The following is a 15,872-nucleotide window of genomic DNA, read 5'->3' as shown; positions in this document are numbered from 1 at the left end:
TTAAATGGACAAAGTGTTGGGGAGCAACACAAGCCTGAAAAAGGTCCTGGAGGTAGAAATAATTGCTATAACTGGTTACTTAATAGCCCCTATGTGGACTGGCAGCCTACAGAAGGCTCTGTTTGGCATTATACTTTGTTTTTATGCAACCAAAACTTGCCCCCAAGCTACATATTCAAAAATGAGCACCTTCTTTTATACCACTGGGAGCAACATCCAAGAGGTTCGTGAGCGACATGTTGCTCACGAGCCACTGGTTGGGGAACACTGCTCTAGGGAATGGCACTGCCTGTTTTCAGAGTATTCTGTATAATGGATTTTTATACCTGAACATATACAGTAATTTGTGCCAGAGACTGAAGGCTTTGTCTTGCAATGACTGAGAATCGAGACCTGTGGCATGTACTGTATTTAACACTGTGCTGACTCCGCTCTGTCATTTTCTTTTATTCAGTGAATTCAAAATAGCTGAAATGTTTTCTAGTGTTATAGCATATCCCTGAATGCAATGGGGTCAAGTAAGCCACCCCAGCACTCTGAAAACAAGATTTATGAAGGTTTATGTAAGGCCGTAATAGAAACAATGCAGCAAAGCTCCATATGTATGCAAAACAGCACTCATTAGGGCTAATCAACCTACTGCTGATGAGACAGCTGCTCACACACCAACTATCTATCCACCAACCATTGGCAAAGTCAAATGAAAATTAATTTTATGTGCAGCCATCACTGTAACAGGGCAGATGCTCTAGACTGATTCAGTCATTGCGATGCTTCTTCCATTCCCAAAGAGCAAGCTTTCAGGGCCTGCTAGGATATGAGCAGTGACATCTTATTAAGCACCTCTGCTACCTACACATTCAAGTTCACCACTCAATCAAAGTAACTAGCACAAATTTCCTGTGTAATCCAAGCTGTATCCAAGAACATAGCCACATGACTGCAAAGTACATAGAAGAATTAATAACTATTTAATATAAAATAGAAGCTGTGTCTGCATTGGGTTATTGCATGATTGTCTCTTGGTTTTCGTGTACAGATTACATTAACCAGAGAAAAGCCCTGGGGTGAGAATCACACACCCTTGCACTTGAGTAATTTCAATGTTACCCCAATAGCCCAGGATAAGTGACAATTACCCTAAGTGATTTCTCTAGGAAGGTGGAATTCAAACTGTATTTCCATTATTTCCATTGTGATTTTGGAAAGCTTTTATCAGAACTACACCAGCCCATAAATATCAGGACCAAAAGTCAGGAGCATTTCAGTACTTATACATCTGCCAACAAGAGCGGAGTTAAATTAGCAGTTATACAGATACAGATAGATTGTGTATAGGATCTATGCACTATTTAGTCCAGTTAGGGCTTTGCCCGGTAAAACCTAAAGGACAAAGACATTTGTGCATTTAAGTAATCTCATCAAATTACATTATAACTGGGTCAGAACCAGGTGATGCCATCATCTATTAACCTATAAAACAGCAGAATAATTGATAACTGATTCTTTTTAATTGTAGATAGGAGCCGGTGTCACATTAAAACTTCTTGTGAAAGTATTGTATTACAAGTTTACATTGATTATTTGGGGGCAACTTGTCTTCCAATGGATTTTGCTTATGCTACCCATCTCCATATGATTATATTTACATGTGTTCTCCTTTACTGAAAGGCTATTGCTGTACTAAATTCCTCTGCAAATTCACCTGGAGAATAAAGGAGACTGGAATACCATACAACTTTGTTAAATCCCACAGAAAAATCACACATAATCCAAAATTCAATTTCCCACTCGGGTGGCATGGGGATAGCTGCAAATTAAATTCTCTGTTGCCTCCTAGAGTGTTAGGGGCTCAATGCGCATTTCACTCCAGGTGACTCCAATGCTTTCAACAACTGCTCCTTATGCTCCAATAACTCCTCACTGTCTCATCTCAACCTGCCAAAGCACATGAGCAGCCACACTTGATTCATGTCATACAACCACGGCACGGAAAACAATTTGGCAGAATGGGATAAATGACATTTTACTGAATTGAATCATCTTGTCGTGCATTTATATCATGTAGGAAATATGAGGAACATGCTCTAAATCAGATAGCAACTATTTTGGTGTGCAAATGGACAACTTTAGGTGCAAATTGGCCTTTTCTCCCCTTGTACAAGCCCGCCTTTGTAACATAATGCCAAAGAACAATAAAACTGTTTTGGTGAGTATGTAGAGAAAAAAGACTGGGCAGCTTATGTGCATGTGGTCATAATTCAATCATAGGGTGAGTGGAACAATGTAAAATACTTCACTGCTACTTTGATTACGGGATATGATAGCTGTTTAGTGATCACTGTGACCAAGACTGAACAACAAAACAATCCGGCATAAATACAATAAGTTAAATAAATAGATAAAATAAGAAATTTGCATTTTTTATATGTTGAAATATGTTTTTCAAACTGTTTTACACACAGGCACACCAATTCGCACACAGATGATCATGTCTTCCCAATGTATGTTTCTTGTACATGGACTGGCAACATCTATTTATAACATCACTAGCTGGCACACAGCCACTGGCTTACAGTCACAATCACAAGCAGACACTTGCTTCTATGCCTGGCCCAAGAGGGACCTGTTGGTGGTGGGCACAGGTCACAGGATTTTCATAAAGAGAAAAAAAAAAAGAAAGAAAAAAAAAGCCATTAGTAAATGCAAGTGCTGCGGTTTATTTATTCAACATTTCAGATAAAGAGAATAAGGATAAAAAGTGAAAAATAAAAACTTAAATGTATAACAAGCGTGTGTGTGGAATCATTATAGGGTCCAACCGCTCCAATGCTACTCTCTGTATTGCAAAAGATAGTTAATAGCCTACACTTGTTATACATTTAATTTTTGGGTTACCTAGCGACACTACCTTTGGCGTTAAAATGTATATTTAAGCACTGGAACTTATACTGCCTTGGTTTCCTTGACAAAGGTTCCAATAAGGAACTGAAATGTTGGATAAATAAACCACACCACTTGCATTTACGAATGGCTTTTTTCTTTTTATGAAAATGTGAGCATTCTTGCATATTATATGATTTTTTAAGCTCTGGCACCCGGGTATCGTTTGCTGCTTATGAAGTGCTCCACAGTCTGGACTTATATATATATATATATATATATATATATATATAGGGGAAGCAGGTGTTCATACAGCATAAATAATATTTAGCACAGTGCAATATAAATGGATGATATATTACCTCAATATTCCCTTTCTTCTATTAGGCAAGCTAAGAAGTGAATAACAAGCAGCAGACATTATACATCATGCCTTGTACCTGAAGCATTATAGTAAATGCCTCTGTGATTCTCATGGGAAATTAATCCTGCAAAGTTGTAAGAAAGCACTTATGTGGCTGTCTTTGTCAGTACTATGGTAGCGAGGCATCTTAATCACAGATAACAAGGTATATACATTACTCACAGCTGTTTCCTGTGATGGAGAAGCAGATTGCAGTGCTACAGGTGAGTATACTCAATTAGAATCCCAGGAAGGCAGCCAAGCTGTTAATCATGCTGATGCTGTGGTTTTTCATCATAATCACGTAGCATAATACTCTAAGGGGGGAAATGTCTCAGTTACAGATATATGACCAAAAACCCAGATTCATAGTATAAGCTAGACATTAACTCTTCTTCTGTTGATATACTTGTGTACAGTGCAAAATGGGCTAATGGATGAAGCTGCTGAAATCCACCAGTGCAGCAACCAATCAATTTTTGTGATAAATTTGTCAAAAATTGTTGCTACTGTTAACTGCACTGGTGCAACTTAAAATCTATGTTGGTAAATCAGTCCCAACCCTTGTATGGTCTTAGTGCAATTTAGCACCAATACTAATAAGCCCCAGAGACTATATCTTCATGTTTGTGTCACTATTTACTCACTCAGTATAAGTAAGCTTTATCAGAAACGTCTATGTATATACAGCCATAAGCACTGCAGAAAAGCTGCAAGTGCTCTATCAAAAGAGACACAGGATTCATTTTCTTCTTTTGTGTACATGGTCTTCTGTGTTAGACTTCCTTCTGCTCAGTCTGCTCCTCTCTCCCTCTCCCATCATAATTTGCTCCCCCTCCCAATTCCGTGTGATCTGACTTACTCTACAGGGTTTTCACCATTCACTAGTGATGAGTGAATTTTTTGCAAGGCATGGACATTTTCCAATTCTCTGTGACAAAAAAATTTGCAGGGAAAAAACGCCCATTGACTTTGTCTCACTCTGTATTTGGAGTGAGAAAAAAGTAGTGCTTAAGAAAAAATTGTCACCACCTATTGACTTCAATGCATCTGTGAATTTTTCATCAGTTTTGCAAACTTTTAGTCAAAGCGAAACAGGACCGATTCACTTATCACTACCATTCACCCAAGTGGCTTTTTCAGTTCAAAGTGTGTAGGCAATTCTCCAGCATCCAATCACAATGGTTTCATTGAACTTATTCAGTTAGCTGAAGCAAACTGAAATAATATAAACACACGCTATCTACTAAATGTTAGTATGTTGGGGGTATTCTTAATGGAGAAGGATCTGGGGGTTTTTGTAGATAACAAGTTGTCTAGTTCCAGGCAGTGTCATTCGGTGGCTACTAAAGCAAATAAAGTGCTGTCTTGTATAAAAAAGGGCATTGACATAATTTTGTCTGTTTATACGTCCCTGGTAAGGCCTCACCTTGAGTATGCAGTGCAGTTTTGGGCTGGAGAGAGTTCAGAGACTGCAACTAAACTGGTAAAGGGGATGGAAGATTTACGCTCTGAGGTTAGACTGTCAAGATTGGGGTTGTTTTATCTGGAAAAATGGTGCTTGTGAGGGGACATGATTACACTGTACAAGTACATTATAGGGGATTATAGGCAGATAGGGGTTGTTCTTTTTTCCCATAAAAACAATCAGCGCACCAGAGGCCCCCCCTTTAGATTAGAGGAACAGAGCTTCAATTTGGAAATGAATCCAGTATTAACTATGGAATCCTTGCCTAGAACAACCTTCTAATGCACAATTGCACTCCAATATTTTCCTGGTGCCTACGTTCTGGAATCAGGCAATCCTGGAAACCATTTGCTGGTGGGAAGTGACTGTAAAAAAAAAATACTAATAATATCAATATATAGTAACATCCATTTGATATAAGAACAACAATACACCAGTGGGTACTGTAAGATTTGAACTATATATAATAATAATATAATATTAACAATCACCCCTCTTACTAGGGTTATGGTTCTTTTGAGAAGCAGACAAATAACCCACACCAATAAGTGTATATTAAAATGAATATATTGTGTAGCAAATCAATGGACGGTTACAATGAAAAGATTATTTAACAAAACAATATTTATACATTATTTACATTTAAAGATTAATGACAAAATCTACATTATAGCTACCGATGAACAAAGAACATGGTGGTCTGATTCCTTGCCATGGCCTCCTCTCTGGTCTGTCTCACATCCTGCCCGGTCACTTCTGATGCAGTTCCCAGGTGCTCCTTCCACCCAGGTTCCTTTTTCCCAGGTTGCTCCCCCCAGGTTGCTCCCTTGACCACTGTCCAGCCCACATTTATGCACCTTTCAGCCACTGCCCCCCACATACCAACTGATCAGATGGGGGTTGATACAAACCACACCTTGCCCATTGTTCAGTAACTGTTGAGTTTTATGGCTTCTCGGGGACGTACTGTCCCACCATCCACAGAAAAACCCTTAGATATGGAGATTTGGCTTCGGGTGCAACTTGAAAAACTGGTTTATAGTAATCAGTTTAGTAATCAGTAGAGCTCCCCCCATACTCAGTGTATAACACAATAGAGCCACAAACACACATATATATATATTTATATATATCACAAATAATGGCACCCAAATACACGATTTCTTACAGTACACAAGTCTTACATGTCTAACTAGAAAGTAACAAGCTGACTCGCATTAAATGTTACACAAATTATACACAGGCCTCTGAGGGAACAACCAGCAGACCAAATGGTTGAATCCTGTATACAGTGCAATGCAGGGTTCCAATTATTTAGGCACACGGCCTAATTGATCAGAGCAGCAGAAAGTGAGAAGACACTTTATAGACCAGTTTAGTTTGTTACAGAAAGTTCCTTCCCTACTGTTCTTATCAACCAACATATAGCAATAGCTATGCCAAAGTACCTTTCCTTGGACCAATGAAGCTAACTAGAAATCATACACAGCTCCATATGGCAGCCACTTTCAACATGTTACTTCCTGGGTGTCTTACAGACTGGCTGGCAAAAGCTCTGCCCTCTGCATGGTATTGATGCTCAGGCCTATCATTTTGTCCTACCTCATAAGAGAGTCACCATTTGCTTAAGGATAGCTGGTGGGGATCTTTTATAGCCTCTAGAGTTGCTTTCCTCTTTCTGGGCACCAAATCCAGAACCCTTTTATTCATTCTTTATTTCTACACAAATTTTGGATGCCCCTGGTGTACCCTTGGGCTAGTCCTGACAACACCCCCCTCCCCACAGCCAACTGTATACTAACCACCAGCAACAGTAAAAGGGCATGTTCACCTTTTTAATAGTTTTGAAAAATAAATAGATCTGATCATTTTAATATTTGGGATTTGGTTTAATTAATCGAATGGCACATTTTAAATATATCAACCTTGAAATGTAGTGATGCATAGATCTTTATGGCTCTTCTCTCCACCCAAGTCAGGGGGATTGCCAACACCAGCAAAGCTGAGGAAGCATTTCTGTGATCTGATTCAGCCAATAGATTAATGCCTAGCAACGGAATGACCATGCAGTAATTGTTGCCTGAACCTCCCTGTGATAATACTATATATGTATGTAGATTACTAAATGGCATAGGTGAGAGCCCCCCCCCCCCACATTAGCAAAGAGAAAAGACCTTAAATGACTAAAAAATTATTCTTAAAAATATTACATGTATATTAAAGGAGAAAGAAAGGTAAAAACTAAGTAAGCTTTATCAGAAAGGTCTATGTAAATACAGCCATAAGCACTCACAGTAATGCTGACTTCTTTTTCAAAAGATTTGTTGTGTCTGTAATTAATGTGCCAGAGACACACAGCGCTCTGCTTTCTCCCCTTTCCTGCTCCCCCCTCCCTCAAGAATGCTAAGAACTCACTCCCCCCCCCTTAGGAATGTGGATCAGAGCCTATCAGCAGGGAGCTTCCTCATAGGGGCAGATTGATCAAAACATGAGTTTGAATCCCGAATGGGAAAAATTCGGATTGGAAACAAAAATTTCTGAAGATCGCAAATATAATTTTCATAAAATTGTGTTAGTCACAATAATATGGTGTTGGCGATCCAAAAGTCACGAAATTTTCGTACCGAACGATTGTAAACAGCGGCAAGACCGATCCGATTTTTTCGCGCTAAAAATACGAAAGTCGCGCAATCGTAGAAAATGTCGTGCAAACGACAAAAAAGTCACGGAAAATACGATTGGACCGATTGAATGAACGCTTGGAGCATTCGTGGATAAGTAAATGTGTCCCATAGTCTTACAAACTGAGCATGTACACTTATTATGGGAACTTTCTTTACACAGCTCAGCCTTTTTTCTTCCTGTTTGGCTTCTGATCATATCAACAGGTGAAATATGGGGAGGCTTAAGGGCACTATTGAGAGAACTGAAGGTATGCCTGCAGTTTGAGATTAACTCTTTATTAGCCTTTCCTTCTCCTTTAACATATTACATGTGTACATAATAAGTTACCTTTGGTTACATTGATCAACTTTCACTGGTTGGGCTGCTTTTGTAAGTAATTTTTACTTGAAGTTCCTAAACCTGACTGTCCCTTCTCAGCCTGTCAGTTATAGCTTCTAATGCTAACGGACTCCTGCTGCACAAATATGGCAGCCCCCTCATAGAGGAACATGGGGGATCAGACTGGTAATGTAAAAGCATTGGGCAAATTTGGGTTCACCCAAACCCCCGAATCCATGTAAAGGGATTCCCAAAACCAAATCCTTTTGGCCCTTTTGGGGTGTGGGGGAGGCAGCCGGCGTGAGCACCTGCAGGGCCCCTGGGACGGTAGCCCTGGTGGGCCCTGCACCCCCCAAGTCCAACCCTAAGCAAAGACAGGCTTCAGTTCACAATCAGGTAAGCCTAGCAGCTGATTGGTTCCTATCCAACTGCAAAGTCTGGGAAAGGAGGCAGCAGGAAGTGGAACAGATGGGCAGGACTAGTTTTCACATCACTGTCAGGATCCTATGCCACCACAAAGAGAAGCACTAGAAGAACTTAAACGTACAAGTATGGGACCTGTTATCCAGAATGCTTGGGACCTGGGGCTTTCCAGATAAGGGATCTTTCCATAATTTGGATCTCCATAATGTAAGCCTGCTAAAAATCATTTAAATATTGAATAAACCCAATAGGATTGTTTTGCCTCCAATAAGGATTAATTATATCTTAGTTGGGAACAAGTACAATGTACTGTTTTATTATTAGAGAAAAAGGAAATAATTTCATAAAATTAAAGTAATTTGCCTATAATGGAGTCTATGGGAGATGGCCTTGTCTGTAATTCGGAACTTTCTGGATAACAGGTCCCATACCTGTATAACATTTTTCCCTGGCGCAATAACCCATAACAACCAATTGGATGTTTGCATTTAAACACATGACTATTAGTCATATTATGATCAGACCAGTAGAAAAAGTTGTACTTTGAGTACCTAGACCAATAAAAACAACACCCTAAACAAACTTAAAATCAGTGAGAATATCTAACTTTATAAACTAGCGCCTGTACAACACTTAAACACACCCGCCTCGGTTTATACACAAAAGCAGGGTGGGCTTTTAGACTTTATTTCGGCACACGTTGCAATGCCGTACACGCTGTAAATACATGGGCACAACGAGACTAGCTCACTCCGCACCCATTTCTGCTCCCACCCCCCTCACCGTGCGTTACTCATCTCATACTTACGTCATATAACCCCGACTGCACAGGACACGCTTTGACAACTTGTCTGACGTTCTTTGGAGATCAGGGCCAATCAGAAAGGAGAGAGGCGGGCTCTTAGGCCATGCAGCCAATCATCGCACAGAGTGACTGAACTTGTCCGGGCATGCCAGTGCGAAGCCGGTAGAGAAACACGTGGAGGAATAGAGACTTGTCACAGGGGGAGAGCTATGTAAGTAACCACAGACTTAATAATTACCAAATAGTTAACAATGTTGTGCCAAAATGTCGGGTTATTTCGGCTGTGCGGAGGATTCTGGGGGTACTTTAGGCTAACAGTGCAATTCCCTTTAGCCTGAGTGTAGTTGCTCTACGTTTGTGCTGCCATGTTTGCTTTGAGAAGGGTTGTCCACCTAAAGGGGATCCCAGAGATCTAGCAGCTGCTTTGGGAAGCCATTCACTCCACTAACTGCTGCTGTCTGATATTTACATTACAACAGGATCTAAGCACCTACACAATCCTCATCTAAACCAGTGTTTAACGAATTCTGTGGCTGATCCCTTTAATGACTGGGACTGGATGACCTGACAAGAGCCCCTCTAGAAGAGATTTAGAAAGAATACCCATGTATGTGGCTCTGGGAAGCCAGTTAGAGTGAGCTTTGGGGTGAACACTTAGGGGCCTAGTTATTATACTGTGTAAAGTGAATTCTGTAGAAAAACAGTGTAAAACACTGTGTAAAATAAATGGAGGAGTTTGCTGTCAAAAGAAAAAAACGTGTAAAAAAAAAAAAAAAAACAAGCCTATTTTACGCTGTTTTATTGAAGCCTGGCTAATTTTGTGCCCATTTTTTACACAACATATTAAATCTGCCCCTTAATCACTTTCCTAGACAGTGATATTTACATTTGTGTCTATCCTAGTTATGACCTGAAGCACACTAGAGGCAGTCATAAATAAAAGTAACTTTTGAAAATGTATTGATTAATATGTTTGTTTTGCAAGTTACAGGTTTTTAATGGTTTATATATGAAAGGAAAATTCTATTAAAGGAGAACTAAAGCTAAAAAGTCATCTTAACACAGTGTAATTTTTGGCTTCTGTGTCAGCGTTGGCAGCGCTGCTGAACCTCTGGGCTGGGCAGTAGTTTTGTATATAAAATAGAGCGTATGTAGCCTTCAATTTTTTTTACACTTCACTTATCTATTAATAATGATATAAGCATTTTATATGGGGTCATCTGTTTAGGAGTCGGGACATCCTTCTCCCTGTATCTCTTAGAACGGGGTTGTCCAACTCGAGGCCTGTGGGCTGGATGTGGCCCTTCAAAGTATTTTTATGGCCCTCCATCTGCCACAGACTTCACTGTATGACAAACATTTTAATATAATCCAGTTCTCCAACATGCTATACAAGAAATATTTGGCCCACTTCATGTAATAAATTTGATAGCACTTGGCACTTTTTTTTTTTTTGCATTGGATGTATTCAGGCTTGTCATTGGGTTGTGATTCATTCTCTTAGGCTTTTGCAGTCACAGAAGCCTTGAACCAACCAACTCAAATATGGTTTCCCTGGAGATGGAAGCAGCTAGCAATTTGTCCTGTAGCTCCAGTGGATCTAGTGAATTTCTCAACTCCAGTAACGCAGAGATCTATACAAAGTGTCAGAGAAGAGTCCAAAATCGAAGGAAGACACGAAGGCATCAACGCTTCTTAAAGCGCAAAGCTTTCCTGCAACAGAGGAGACTCCTAAATATCCCTGAAACAGGAACTCAAGAGGTGCTAAAAGGAAAAACCAAATGTTCAGTCAATGGAAATGACCAATGTTTCTGTGAACAGATTGCGGACATGGAAATGGGTAGCCAGATAAAAACTCTGCTGGGCACATTGCCAGTGGCGCCTGGCTCTTCCATTACTGCAAATAAACCATCCACATTCGATTATGATGATAGTGGCCTCTCTGTGGCAGGCAGCTCCAGCTCCAGCAGAGCATCCTCCCCCCTTTCTTGGTTAAAGCCTGGGAAGTGTGTTGCTATCGACTGTGAAATGGTTGGAACTGGACCTGGGGGAAAGATCAGTGAGCTGGCTCGGTGCAGCATAGTGAATTACAGAGGAGATGTTGTATATGACAAGTACATTAAACCTGAGCTACCAATCGCAGACTACAGGACGCGATGGAGTGGGATCACTAAACACAGCTTGAAAAATGCAATTTTCTTTAAAACTGCCCAGAAAGAGGTAACTTAGCACGTCGCTGTATCCTGGTTGTGATGTGTAGATGCCAAGTTTAATGGGCAATAGACCGTTTATTTGTAAAATTATTGTCCCTGTTAGTTGCAATTTATTTACAGTGAAAGAGTCATAATTTAAAAAAAAAAAAAAAAAAAATATATATATATACATATAATATATATCAATCCAAATGGTGTCCGCACTCCAAGGCTCAATATTCTGCGGGGTGCTTAGCCAAAATTATGTATGCATAGAAAATAATCATCTGTGGCCAGCACACCCTTCAATGTTTCATCAAAAAAATTTTTATTGTAGATATATTGTTAAAACCAACGTTTCAGTCCTTGTTAGGACCTTTCTCAAGGATAAAATCCTTTTATCCTTGAGAAAGGTCCTAACAAGGACCGAAACGTTGGTTTTAACAATATATCTACAATAAAAAAAATTTTGATGAAACATTGAAGGGTGTGCTGGCCACAGATGATTATTTTCTATATATATATATATATATATATATATATATCTCCACACACTCTCTATCTATATTGGGATTTATCACCATAAGGGGCATACACAGATTGCCATCTCCCTTCAGTATTTGCATTTAAACAAATAACTTATTGTTGGCATGTTCTTTGAGTCAGATGTGAGGCATTCACCATAGATTACAACCACAAGAAGCACTATTTATATGACCATTGGAAGTTTTACTGTTGACACTGTTGTATAGAGATTATGAATCTGTTAAGAAGCAATAGGGAGCCCCATTTTTATTTGTGAATGTAAATCTGTTGAGGGAATCCTAAGTGCTGGCATCGGCCTATTCTTGCAAGATGATATATCATTGCACTTTAAAGGAATGTAAAATACTATAAATAGTACACAAGTTTCTCTTAGGGATTATGTTTCACAGCTGAAGTGCAATATACCCTGTTAGAACCCACCTTCCATTTTACCCAAAATAGATACCACTACCCAGTAGGCAAGTGCCTGCATGTGTGTTCCCCAACAGTCCCCACGTATCTGTAGCAGCAGCAGCATCTGGCATAGACAATAGGTTTAACATAAATGGAAAACTGCTTTTAGCAATAATGATTGCAGTAAATAACTGTGGAGATCTAAACCACCCCTGCACTATGGGCCTTAGTACTATGTTGCACAGGTGGTCCATCATGTCCAAATAGGCACTTATTACCAGTATTTTTATGGTACCCTTGTTTTGTGGACAACAGCTGTCCAACTACAAGCTTGCAGGCCAAATGGGGACTCCTCCACAATATTATGGCCCTTATCCTGCATAAGCAGTCTTATGACCTCTGTATTTAACATTACACTTTTATTGTAGTTAATTTATTTAAAGGGGTGATTTATTTTTAGGATGTTATAGAATGGCCGAGAAATTAATGAAATTTAATTGACCATTCATGTCCATGAACAGGAAGTGCTCCAGCTGCCATTTAAGGAGCACTGGTGTCCTCCATAGGACTCAATGGTTCTCGGCAGCTTAAACCTGGCATACTTTTTGTCAGTCTAAAAGAAGTCGCATAAATTTTATAAATCTTGAAAGTTTGTTCATGTCTCAGATTTTTCTAGCAAATACCCCGAATTTTCTAATTTTTTTTCAAGAAAAAAATTAAACGTATACTGCCAAAAAACATACGTAAATCTCAAAAGAAAGATAAACAAAAAAATTTGAACTTTTCTCAGAAAACCTTAGTAAATGGGCCCCTTTATGCCCTAAATCAATGGGGAGAATATTTTAAAAATAAATATAAGCTATATACATTTTTTATAACTTCTTGATGTTGCATCTGTTTGTCCTTCATTTTCTTACTTCCATTGTATCTAAAATACATACATACATCATAGACTCCTTTTCCTGTAAGGCAGAAATTGTGTTAAGTCGGCCTTGTATCATAGACCATTCATGTGCCAGCTAATGGGTTATACTAATGCAATTTGGCTTCGATATTAATAATCCCAGCATTTTTTGTGGCATTATCAGCATTTCAGCGCCACATTTAGTGAGCTGCTTCCAAGCTCAAATTGTTTGAAAGGCAAAAAGGCTTTTCTACCTTATCATGTTATATGCAATTTGTGGTAATCTCTAACTTGCAATTGTAGATTCTGAAGATACTTAAGGACAAACGAGTGGTTGGACATGCACTGCACAACGACTTCAGGGCTCTGAAATACTTCCATCCTCACTCCCAGATTCGAGACACCAGTAAAATCTCTTTATTAAAAAAAAACGCAGGACTTCCAGAAAAAGCTGGCGTCTCTTTAAAAACTCTTGCATTGAACTTGTTGGGCAAAAGAATACAGGTAAAAACCACAACTGAGTATTTACACTGCTGGGTAGCTACAACTATGTTAAGGAGGCAGTTTCCTATTAAGTGCGGCTGCAAGTGGAAGGAGTTACAGGAAACTTTCAAGAAATATACCACTTTCTCCCAGTAACTGCAAATTTCAGGGGCACTATAAGACATTTATATGTTTTCTCTGCACAGCTGTAAAAAAATTCAGTGTAGTTATGCTTTCATTTAGACCCCTATTTAGTTGACCAGTCTGCCTTCTAGCATCTTGCTGGGTGGTTTTAAAGCAATAGTAGGCATTTATGCATGTCTTAAGCCAGCAACATCTTCATTTTAAGCTTGCATTGAATTGAACTGTTGGTATTTGTCTTGTCCCTGCCTCAGGTTGGCAGAAATGGCCATTCTTCTGTAGAAGATGCCCTGGCCTCCTTGGAGTTGTACAAATTGGTTGAGGATCAATGGGAGGAGGAGCTTTGCAGTCACTTCCAACTCGAGACTTCCACTAGTGCAGAAACAAGCGGGGTCTCTGATAATGACCATTACATGGACGATCGCTACTGGCCAGCAGACTTAAATGATGACTCTAAATGAAGCACCACTTCAAGATGAATAAACTGTTTTACCAATGTGCAATAAACCTATTTATTGTGGATCTGAGATACAGTACAGAGATGGGATCTATTTTCTGGAAACCCGATATCCCGATTCCAGCAATGCCATTTCTCATTAAAGTTGTACAGTTTAATGTTAAATAAGGCAGAATAATTTAGCAGTGCATTAAGGCATGCTCTGTTACAGAAGGGATCACTTATCTTGAAAACCTCTTACGGATAATAGGTCCCATTTCTGTACTGTCAAATAAAATTACGGTTTGCATTCAGCTGACCTGCATTCTAGTTATATTAACTTTCAAGCATTTTAAAACTTGAACCTGCTGGATCACTTTTTTCCTGCAAAACTTGCAATATATATAAACCTTTATATAGATGCACCTTTCCCTTTATGATGTACAGACTTTACATACCATTATAGTACATGATCTGAGCAATGTCTCTTGTTTTAAAGCTCAATCAAACCGATAAATACCTGTGGTAAGTTTACTAAAACCTAATGTTATAAGACCACATCGTTTGTCTTGTGAAATTAATTTGTAAAGTGTTTAATTCTAGATTGCAACTGTTTAGTGAGTTTTAAACTCGATGGATATATATTTTTGTAATAGGGTTAATTGTATTTTCATTGTGAAATATCCAGGCTCACATTGAAAAATATAAAAAGTCCTAACAGTCCTAATCAGTAGAATATTTTCGGTATCTTAAACAGCTACACAAACAAGGCATTATGGTGTATATTCTGGAATTCTCCCTTTGCATCCTTTCCCAAGACATACTGTAGCTTTTGTCATTTAACTCCTTAGCGATGTATATGAGCAGTTTGTAGTAAAAAGTTCATACTGTTTTTAGAAACATAAACCAGTGTTTTCTCCCCAATATAAATAAGATGCCCACTCCTTGCTTATGAAATGCAGCACACTTGTGAAACTGTAACTGAATACATCTCGGAAAGATGATGTTTCACAAACATGGCGGCATACCAAACTATAGTAATACGGTGTGTAGAAGAAATTATTACAAACCCGTAAAAATAATTGTTAACTCTGTGAGCATGTAGTAACAGGCATTGAGAGTAACTAGAATAATACAACATTGGCTAATTGGCTTAATTCATAGCTAAACCTAACTGGATAAATAATCTATACACAGTTAAAATATTACAGTATACCTAACCAGTAGCATTAAGTATGTACTCAGATCACCCACCGAAAAAGGAAAGGGCACAGTCTACTTATCCCCAAAACTTTAGTACATCCTACTTGGAGCTTTGTTTTGTCTCTGTCTCAAATTATTATAAATTAACTTTTTTCCCTACGTTGCAACTGGGTCACTCATTCTTTTATTTGGCAGTAGTGCTTTTCATGTGGTTCTTTCTAAGTATTGGCTTCTCTTATGCCACTCTTCTGTTCAGTCCAATATTTCCCAGATCTCGCAGTACGGTTGATGTATACCTACAGTGAAGTATGGTAATGGAAAAATAATACTGTGGGTGGGAATGCACCTAATCCACTATTTTGAGATTTGGGCAAACCCTAATTTGCATATGCAAATGAAAATTAGGGCACAGAAGAAAAAAAAATCCAACTTTTACATTCAAGTGATGAAAAGTGACATGAATTTAAGGATTTGGTCAAGCTAGGCAATTAGATTCGGGCAAATCTGAATTGTGTGAGAAAGGCCAAATCCCAAACTGAACCCTAGATTTGGTGCATCCCTAACTGAGGCTATATTTTATCAACAGTGA

At 38.9% G+C, this 15,872-nt stretch overlaps 1 protein-coding gene and 1 long non-coding RNA gene across 5 annotated transcripts; one reads left to right on the top strand and one right to left on the bottom strand.

Moving 5' to 3' along the window:
* Nucleotides 1-249: 249 nt before the first annotated feature.
* On the bottom strand, nt 250-5,658 carry LOC101733479. Of its 3 annotated transcripts, none has more exons than XR_004222058.1 (3): nt 3,470-4,241; nt 2,464-2,626; nt 250-1,938 (listed from the first exon to the last, which is right to left on the bottom strand). It is a non-coding gene; the product is annotated as an uncharacterized LOC101733479 (long non-coding RNA). The 3 variants fall into 3 exon arrangements; XR_001170217.3 differs by lacking the exon at nt 250-1,938 and adding an exon at nt 5,432-5,658 and having other exon boundaries at nt 2,312-2,626; nt 3,470-3,603; XR_004222057.1 differs by lacking the exon at nt 250-1,938 and having other exon boundaries at nt 2,312-2,626.
* A 3,294-nt stretch (nt 5,659-8,952) lies between these two features.
* On the top strand, nt 8,953-15,443 carry aen (apoptosis enhancing nuclease). 2 transcript variants are annotated; one of them, XM_012959240.3, is made up of 4 exons: nt 8,953-9,196; nt 10,500-11,205; nt 13,324-13,524; nt 13,899-15,442. In XM_012959240.3, the coding sequence occupies exons 2-4, from the start codon at nt 10,531-10,533 to the stop codon at nt 14,103-14,105; spliced, it is 1,083 nt and encodes a 360-aa protein (XP_012814694.2). In that variant the 5' UTR covers nt 8,953-9,196; nt 10,500-10,530; the 3' UTR covers nt 14,106-15,442.
* Nucleotides 15,444-15,872: the final 429 nt, after the last annotated feature.

The sequence above is a fragment of the Xenopus tropicalis genome, chromosome 3 (assembly GCF_000004195.4).
Source record: "Xenopus tropicalis strain Nigerian chromosome 3, UCB_Xtro_10.0, whole genome shotgun sequence".
NCBI classification, from domain to species: Eukaryota; Metazoa; Chordata; class Amphibia; order Anura; family Pipidae; genus Xenopus; species Xenopus tropicalis.
Note: the sequence above shows the minus strand (reverse complement) of the source record. Positions and strands in the feature narration are given on the sequence as shown.